At 53.7% G+C, this 9,371-nt stretch overlaps 1 protein-coding gene across 2 annotated transcripts; it reads right to left on the reverse strand.

The window, feature by feature from the left end:
• Positions 1-36: 36 nt before the first annotated feature.
• On the reverse strand, positions 37-9,343 carry PLPP5 (phospholipid phosphatase 5). 2 transcript variants are annotated; one of them, XM_079328839.1, is made up of 7 exons: positions 8,947-9,343; positions 3,664-3,772; positions 2,101-2,191; positions 1,933-1,996; positions 1,505-1,629; positions 912-1,082; positions 37-600 (listed from the first exon to the last, which is right to left on the reverse strand). In XM_079328839.1, exons 2-7 carry the CDS (start codon positions 3,766-3,768, stop codon positions 440-442), a joined length of 717 nt encoding a protein of 238 aa, XP_079184965.1. In that variant the 5' UTR covers positions 3,769-3,772; positions 8,947-9,343; the 3' UTR covers positions 37-439. The 2 variants fall into 2 exon arrangements, with proteins under 2 accessions (XP_079184965.1, XP_079184964.1); XM_079328838.1 differs by lacking the exon at positions 8,947-9,343 and adding an exon at positions 4,118-4,218.
• Positions 9,344-9,371: the final 28 nt, after the last annotated feature.

Here is a 9,371-nt window from a genome sequence, read left to right on the forward strand (position 1 = left end):
CCTAGCCTTGAAATAAAGTTTTAGTACCACAGCTCATTACAAAATTAAACTCCTTTATTTGGGAAATAAGAAAAGCTCAAAAGGTGCCAGGTCCTGCACTTCATTTGCCAGGAGAAGGGCTGGGAGAGCTGGGCTGGATTGCAGGGAGGTGACCAGTGGTGCTGCCTGGGCTGGACACAAACTCCCAGCAGGCTGGGCACTCTGGCTTGTCCCATTTCCCAGTTCTTGTTCAGGACCTTCACACCCCAACTGCTTTGCACAGGTTGGCACCCCAGTGCCTGCCTGGCCTCAGGAGGGGCCACCCTACAAAATCCAACGAGGTGAGGCAGCACAAGGGCCAGGGCAGGAAACTCACCTGCTCAGCAGGGAGCAGCTGCCCAGGGGCTCCTGCTGCTGGGAGCCAGTGTCCTGAGCAGCCTCCCCCTGCCCTGGCCCCTCACTAAATGCTCATGTGGAAGTTGGGAGCTGGAGGCTTCTCCTCGTGTGCTCTGGGCTTGGCCACAGCTGGCCTGTGGCAGGAGCTGTCTGCCAGGGGAGGGAAGTACTGCCTGTAGCACAGGTATGCCAGCACCAGGCCCAGCACTGAGCCAACCAACACATCTGTGGGCGAGACCAGAGCACAGTTAATGCCCTTCACCCTCCCAAGCCTCACCAGCAGCTTTTCTGCTAGATCCATAACCTGACTTGGCTGCAAACCCAAACTTGGTTTGTATTTCAAAACCACACAGAAAGGCATCAGTTCCCTGCTGGTGGCACCAAAATTGTCACTGGAGGAGTACAAAAAAAAAAAAACCCCAAGTTGCTGCTGGGGACTCTGAAGACTTCTGTGGCACCACAGCCCCCTGTGCCTGGAGAGCCCTGCCCAGGGACCCTGCTGAGCCCTGCCCAGGAGCCCAGAGAGCCTCACCCACCTTCCCAGTGGTGCTTGTAGTCGCAGGTGCGGGACAGGGCGATGAGGGAGGCCAGGAAGAGGGGGAGGAGGAAGGCACAGAAGCGCAGGGCCCGGCCCCCCCTGCCTGGAACAAAGCTCTGCAGCTTCCCTGCCAGGTAGAAGGCAGAGAAGGCAAGACCAGCAAAGGCAACTGGAAGAGAACAGAACAGTGCTGGTTCAGAACAGCTCCAGGCTGTGCTGCCAGAGCCTCACCCTCTGCTGCTGCAGGGGAAGGGCTGGGAGAGGTGTCTGCCAAGGGAGTACCAGCTGGGATTGATGATGGATCCTAGGAGCTGGTGCCTGGCACACATCCCTACTTCAGGGTTACAGACAGCTTTGCACCACATTTCTCACCCCACTGCTTTGCAGAGGGAAACATGAGTCCCCTGATCATGTCAGCAAATGCAAAATACAAATACAAAGCTGTGGGGTGTAGGAAAGCAAATGCCAGCTGCCCTCCCCAGGGGTCCTGCTCCCCAGAGCCCAGGCTGCAGCAGGAAGGAGCCAAGGAGAGCCAAGGAGGAAGCAAGGAGGAAGCAAGGAGGAAGCAAGGAGGAAGCAAGGAGGACTCACAGGACGCGTGGCCGCTGGGGAAGCTCTTCCTGCCCTCGCTCACCCTGCGGCTGTCCCCCGTGCACAGCAGCTCCGCGTTGGCGCGGCCGTCGGGGAAGCAGCGGTAGAAGAAGTCAGGCCGTGGCCTGGGACAGGGCAGGGAAGCTCAGGGGCTGGGCTGGCACTGCCAGTGCCCCCAGGGCAGCAGGAGCTGCCAGAGCAGTGTCCGTGCCAATGCCATCCTCCCCAGTGAGCCCATCTGAATGATGGCCTGAGACAGCAGCTCCCCCAGTGTTTTTTCCAGTTCTAAATTGTCTTTACAGCTAGAAAAAACCCACATTCCTTCCAGGCTGAGCGTGCCCCAGTCCAGCTCCTGGCCTTGGCCTGGCTGCTGCAGAGTGCCTCCCCCGCCCTCCCCGCAGCACAGCTGGGAACCAGCCAGTCCTCACCTCCCCACAACGAGCTTCAGGGCATTGGTAAAAACCCCGTTCAGGGCAAGAGCCAGGCTGGCAGCTGAGAGAGCAAAGGGACACATCAGCACCGCCCCACCTGGGAGTGCAGCACACTCAGGCAGGGCAGGGCTGAGGCTGCCTTTGTGTGGGACAGGAGCAGCTCACCAAGGCAGGCTTCCCTGGTGTCCTCGTGGTCAGCGCCCAGGAACAGCCTGGCCAGGAGGATGAGCAGCAGGGGAGACAGGAATGCGATGAACTGCACGAGACAGGGAGAATTTCGGGTGTCAGAGAAGCAGGTTTAAGTTCCCACCAGAACACAAGAGCAGCAAGTCAAGCAGACTCTGAGCACATGTCCCTTTCCCAAGGCCAAGCAGCAATCTGCCCTCTGCAATCACTGCAGCTCCATCAGAACAATCCCCCACCAGCTGCCTTTGCAGCAGGCCCTGATCAGCCCAGCCTCAGACAGCTCTCAGACAGCTCTTCTGGCAGAGTGCTGCTCTGGCTGCTTTTGGGGTGTCCCCAGGCACAGCACCTCAGCTCTGTCCCTGCAAGCTCCAGCAGCAGCTGTGTCAGCAACACCCGCGCTCTGTCAGCAAATCCACAGGAGCTGCTGATTCAGAGCAGTCACTTATCATCATCCCCATCTCAGCCCGGGGGATTTCTCCCTGGGACATCCTCACCACGGCTCCCACCCAGTCTGTGCCCACCTGAACTCTGGCACATGTCCTGCTTTACACTGTCCTGTTCCAAATGCTGTCCCGAGGCTTTGTCCTTCGTGTTTAGCACACAAAAATCCCACCTGCCATTTGCTAGCTCAAGAGCCACAAGCCCCTCACCTCACACCTGTGGCAGAGGGACCAATCCCTCTGACACACTGCTCTCTCCAGGAAATCCAACACAGAGTTAGTCAAACTCTTCTAACCAAGCCTGGAGCCCTCGAGGAAACATTTGACAATAAAATGATAATAAATCTCTGCTAAAAATAGCTGCTTGCAAGGAACACATTCCCTGATAGTGAGAGCTCAGATAGTGAGATGCACCCAGTAATTTAGACGTGGAATGGATTACGGACGACAGTGCAAAGTCCTCATTACTTCATGAACTTGAAATCCCAGAGGCAACTCTGGAAGGTAATGCCTCATAACATGACAAAAACATGTTTGGCCTAGTTGGTTCTAATCTCACAGGATGGTAGAAAGGGACCATGGGGACCATCAGAGCACATCACCTAGGGTTGTGTCCGGATGGATGATGAGGATCTCCAGGTGAGGAGACTCCCCCTGTCCCAGCCCGTGTCACTGCCAGGCACCCTCAGGTGAGTGTTGCTCGTGTTCAGGTGGAAATGTCCATGTTCCAGCCTGTGCCCCACTGAGCAGAGCCGGCTCCATCCTCCCAGCCCCTCCCTCCCCTGTTTATCCACATGGATACCGTATCCTGCACTTTCTGCAACGTGCACTAGGAGCTGCAGGTATCGCAGCACCAGCCTTCAGCAGCTTTGCTTTAGAAAGAGAGCTTGCAATTTGAGAATAAATCAAAGTAAATGCAGGAAACAGTGGCACAGGCTGCCCAGAGAGGCTGTGGATGCCCCAGAAGTGTTCACAGCCAGCACACGGACAGACTGTGCAGGGCTTGGTCCGCTGGAAGGGGCATCCCCCGAAGCGGGAGGGACGGAATGATCTTTTACGATCCCTTCCGACCCAAACCGCTCCACGAACCCACCGAACTTACAAACATGAGCACGGTGGGAACGCGGTCCGCCTCCACGTAGGGCTTTTTGTAGAGCCACATCTCCTCGGGCTGCAGCACGCGCTGGAAGGGCGGCAGGAACTCCATGATCCTGCAGGGAGAGAAAGGCGTCAGCCCGGCCGGGGGGCGCAGCGGGGCGGGGGCGCGCAGGGGGCGGGGGCGCGCAGGGGGCGGGGGCGCAGCGGGCGGGGGCGCAGCGGGGCGGGGGGCGCGCAGGGGGCGGGGGGCGCAGCGGGCGGGCGGGGGGCGCAGCGGGGCGGGGACGCGCAGGGGGCGGGGGCGCGCAGCGGGGCGGGGGGCGGGCGGGGGGCGCGCAGCGGGGCGGGGGGCGCGCAGCGGGGCGGGGGCGCGCAGCGGGGCGGGCGGGCGGGGGGCGCAGCGGGGCGGGGGGCGCAGCGGGGCGGGGGCGCGCAGCGGGGCGGGGGCGCGCACCCACCCGAAGGCGGCGAGCAGCAGCGCCCGCAGCGCGGCCTCGGCCGCCAGCTCCGCTCGCCGCATGGCCACTGCTGGCCCGGGACCGGGACCGGGGCCGGGAACGGGGCCGGGACCGGGAACGGGCGGGGCGAGCGCAGCCCTGCCCTGAGGAGGGACCGCGGCCGCTGCCCCGTTATCCTCCCGTTATCCCCCGCCCCGCCCCAGACGGAACTGACTCATCTCAGCGGTGGAACATTCAGAACGATTTATTGAAGTCAACCTCAAGCAAAAAAAATTCAGATCAGTGGAATGTCATTAAAAACCTTTCCAAAGGAATCCTCACGGAAAAGCAAAAGGGAAAAAAAAAAAAAAAAAAAAAAAAGGAAAATAAACAATAAACAAACCAAAGTCCAATAAACCCACATCTGAATTCCAGAGTATTGGTAAAATAAAATAAAAAAAAGGCAACATCTCAGTAAATAGAATGTACAAAAATTATATGTTCTACCATCACACACAGTCAGTAAGAAGCTAAAATATTACAGGCAAGTCTCGATACGCTCTACCTAGAGGACAGGAGCTATCTATGTACAGGGAACCAGCTTTACAGGCTTCACACTATGCAAGAGGACAGAGGCCAACACAAACCCCCCAAAATATTGGATATCTCAAAGTCTATGCGGCAACATCAAGTCATGATACAGTAATGCCCCGGAATCAGACACTCCTCGGCAGTGTCAGGGCTGCATCTGCGTCCAGAAACTTCCATACCGACTTCCGTGAGTATCGATGCTTTGCTATTAAAGACTCGAGTGATTTCCTTAAAATAACATTTCACAGAATCTACAAAGTTTGTTACAGATAAACAAAGTCTACAGAAATAACGACTCTACAAAGGTCCATCTTACAGAGCACGTGGGGATGGAGACGGATCCGCGGGATCTGAGTTGTGCAACATCACTCGTGGAGACAAAGGGTGGGGGGTCCTCAGAGCACCCCAAAGGCAGCCCCCCGCCCCCAGCCCCGCTCCAACGGGACAGCATCGCCCCGGGGGCTGCAGCTTCTCGGGAAAAGTGACACAGAAATGAGACACAGACCCAGCGGAACAGGGAGCAAAGGGGTCATCCAGTCTGGTTATGGCCCAAAAGGGAGAGAGAACTGCAAGGTGGGGGCTCCCAGGGACCCTACGGATGGGAACCCCAGAAATGGGAACCCCAGAAATGGGAACCCCAGAGGGACCCAGAAATGGGAACTCCAGAGGGACCCAGAAATGGGATCTCCAGAGGGACCCAGAAATGGGAACTCCAGAGGGACCCAGAAATGGGAACCCCAGAGGGACCCCAGAAATGGGAACCCCAGAGGGACCCCAGAAATGGGACCCCAGAAATGGGACCCCAGGGGGACCCCAGGCTGCCGCCTGCCCCTGGAGCTGGTGGTGGCACAGGGAGGGCACAGCCCCGGGCCACAGGGAGTGGTAAATGGCTTTGGCAAATTCATACATGTTTTCCCTTTTTTATTCACATTAATCACAGAAATCCCCTACACAAAGCACAGTCCCAGCTCCTGCTCTGGAGCAGCGAGACCCCTCCCAGGGGAACACAGACCTGAGCTGCTCACTCACAACAGCACCACAGGCAACAGCTCTTCCTTTCTTCCCGTTTTGCCTTTTTTTCCTCCTTTTCCCCTCGGAACAACACTGGGAATACATCCAACGTGTAGGAGTGTACGGTAAGTGCAAATGTTTTTGCTACACAAAGAGAAAGGTGGGGAAGGTGATGGCAGTGGGAAGGGACAGCACTGCTCCAAGGTCCCCACCTCCCACACAACAGCTGGAGAACACACAGCTCCAGCTGCTGCTCCCACCCCTCCCCTCGGCCACGGATCCACTGTACAGCAGGAGCAGGAGGGAGCTTGGGGGAACTCAAGGACATTTTCAATGCAGTATACAAAAAAAAATAAATCATGTATAAATAAAAAAAAGCTGTAAAAGGAACTGCAGAGCTTCAAGTACATTAAACCCTGAATTCAATGAGGCAGAGGTTTCCATGTTAAAGTGACTTCTCCGTCCCACCCTCCCCTCCCCACCCACACCATTCTGTCCACTTCAATATATACAGATTTTATGCCCATTGATAATTAGCCTAGTAATTGTGTCTTTCCCATTCTATCCTGAAATTAAGATAAAAGAAGGGTTTTTTAAGAAAGGCCAAAAATGCACATTCCAGCCCTATTACTCCATCAGAACTGACTCACCAAGACCATGTGGTGACCAGAGAAGGTGATTTGCCCACAAAATTTCCTTCCTGAGCTGCAAACGCCTTCAACAGTCTATGGACAGGACACATCTCTACAAGAACCTGACAGCTACAGCAGCCAATGCTTGCACCATGTGTTCAGGGATGGTGGAACCAAGCTCTGCAATCACAGCATCCTGGAATTCCTGCTCCTAGATCCATCTGGCCACGGGCTGCAGGATGCCTGCACTGTGCCCAGGGCAGCTCCAGCAAATCACAAACCCTGGGCAGGGCAGGGCAGGGAGGTCACCAGAAGTGCAGGGCCACCCCAAAAACTGAACCCAGAAGGGAAAAACACGCTGGTGTGTTCCCATGAAGGAACAGCAATGTTGGCACTGCACACTGCAGCTCTCCACTAAAATCACCAGTCCTGTGCATTTCCTCTGGGTCTCAGCACCAGATGACCCAACTATCCAAGATTCCTTATTTTGGAGCCCACACAAATTAATTCAGCAGCTGCCTCCCACTCTGCTGAAGCCAATCCATCAGAACAGCTGTGCAATCTTTTCCTCACAAAGGAGCTGCACTAAGCAAACTACATTCTGGTTACCCAGTTTACACAGACATGGTTAAAATGTGCATTTGAACATCTGAGTCTGGCACTCAGAACAGCCCCTGCAGTCACCAAGATCTGAACTGGCCTTTTCTCATCTAACAGTGTTAAAGCTCTTTGAAAGACTCACCTTCAGCTCAGAGTTTTGTTCACAAACTGAACAACTCTCCTGTTTTCCCTTCTGAGTCCAAGCCCAGCTGTTGGCTGCTGTGAATGATTTTTTGGTGGAAAAAAGAAGCATCTCTAAGTCTGAAGACAAAGTGAACCAAGACAAGGAGTGGCAGAGGAGAAGCAGCAGCCTCCATCCCAGCATTTGAGAAGTTTTAAGCCTTCTGTGCCCTGGCCAAGGTGGCACTGACAGACTGTGGCTCCCAAGGTGTCCTGGTGCTGCCACAGCACGTCCCTCTGCTCAGCAGGACACCACAGAGTGAAGGGAGCAGTTCAGGGCACCCACACAGCAGCATGGCATCAGCAACACCTCTGATATATATACATAGATATACATATATATATAAGATATATCTGCTGATATCTGCAATACCAAAACACTCTGACTTCAGAGAAAATCACTGAACATTATCAAGCCTAATAAATAATATAAAGTGAACACCTTAGGCCCTGCAGATGTGGTAGCAAGAGCTGTGTTTGGAATTTCTGAGAAGGTTAAACATCCTCAATAAGAGCTTAAAAAGAGACATTTCTCACACAAAACGTTAAGAAAAATAAAATCCTTTTTGTAATTTTTTTTTCTTTAAAAATACCAAAATCCAGCACTGCTTTCCAGCAGGGTTAGTGTTGGACCCTCACTGCAGCATGGCCCACAGCAGGAAGTGCTTTAGGGATCCCAAGAGCTGCTGGCCCAGACACCTGTGGGTTCTGTCACCCCAAGGGAGTCATTGCAGCTGCTCTGGGGCTGTAGTGTATCTATCACTCTACCATGCACTCGCAAAAACTCCCCTGTACATCACTTGGAGGATGAGAAGGACACCAGGCAGAGGCAATCATGTTCTAAACTCCACACAGACCTTTTCAGCCTATTTTCTTGATCTGAGAAGTCTCTGTGTTCCCACAGGTTTGTGTAAGCAGTTTTCCAGAGACAAGGTTCTTAATTCCAAGGCTCAGTTCAGCCAGATGCCAGCAACACTTGATTATTTTCAGTACCCACGAGCAAAAGCTGGCAGGGAGCAGCTGCTATCAGCACACAGGTCAGAAGAACTCACTATGCCAGGGCAGGGGGAGACAGTGCTTGGTGAGACTGTGGGCTGGGGGGAAGAGTCACCTAAACTAGCTCCAGCACCACCCTTGCACAAAAAAAAAGGAGGAATATAAGTTTTCTAAAAAAATTCTGGAGCAAGAGCCAACACAAGCCACTTGGAAAGCCTCACTGGAGGAGTCTGTCTCTGATTAACAGAGGAAATCCAAGACAGAACAATCTCCTGAGGCATCCATCAGCTGGCTGCTGGGATGTGGCCCCTTACCCAGACACAAAATACCCTGTTCACTGAGGAAGTGTTGAGATGTTCCTCAGCTCCATTAACAATGAGGATTAAAGTTAAAAGATCTCTCTCATTAACAACAACAAAAAAATCTTAACATTCCATGGAAACCCACACCTGGCACATGGGCCAGGTTCTCCAGGTGCCTGAGACTCCCTGAAGCCAAGGGGAGCCTGGCAGGACTGAAGCATCACACCCAGGAACTGCCACCAAAGCAGGGCAGATGTGGCAGATATGAACCCACTCAGGACTGACTGAGGCTGGGAACCTCTCCTGCCTGGGATGGGTTTCCAAAATAGGTGGGATAAAGAAATGACCACTGTGCAATTAAAGCCTGAATTCTCCCATCTGCCTGCAAACACCCAAGGCAGCTCTGGAGCAGGGAACCACCACTTCTTCCCCACTGCCAGACCTGGTGTTACCAGCACTTCCCAGAAGTCACACACCTGGTTTCTCACAGGAAAAGCTTCACAATAATATTCATAAGTAAACATGAGAGACAACCTACCTTCTCCAATGCCTTTAACAATAAGTAGTGGAACAGAGGCATTTCAGAGCCACCTGGTCTGACACCCACACCTGTCTGTTTGGCACCTGTGTTACAGAGGGAGAGGCTTTGCTCTTGCCACAAACTAGACAAAAGTTACGTTGGCTTCGCTGCTTTGTTTTTAAAGACACGATGACTGATCAAAGCCAGATCTTCAACACCCTTTCAAAATTAAATAAATAAATATGTGGCTATGCTTTGCTTTCTACACTCAAAGAACATCATTTTAAACAGAATATTCTTTTCACTGTCAAAAGCTTTACGGTTTTCTTCAAAGGCCAAGACGCTCCTGGTTTCCCACAGGAAGAGCTGCTGTAGCACATTCAAGGTAAAAGAAAGAGCAAACAATAAAAAGCCACCAGCACTGCTGCTCCTCCTGGTCAGGT

Source organism: Erithacus rubecula (genome assembly GCF_903797595.1).
Source record: "Erithacus rubecula genome assembly, chromosome: 29".
NCBI classification, from domain to species: Eukaryota; Metazoa; Chordata; class Aves; order Passeriformes; family Muscicapidae; genus Erithacus; species Erithacus rubecula.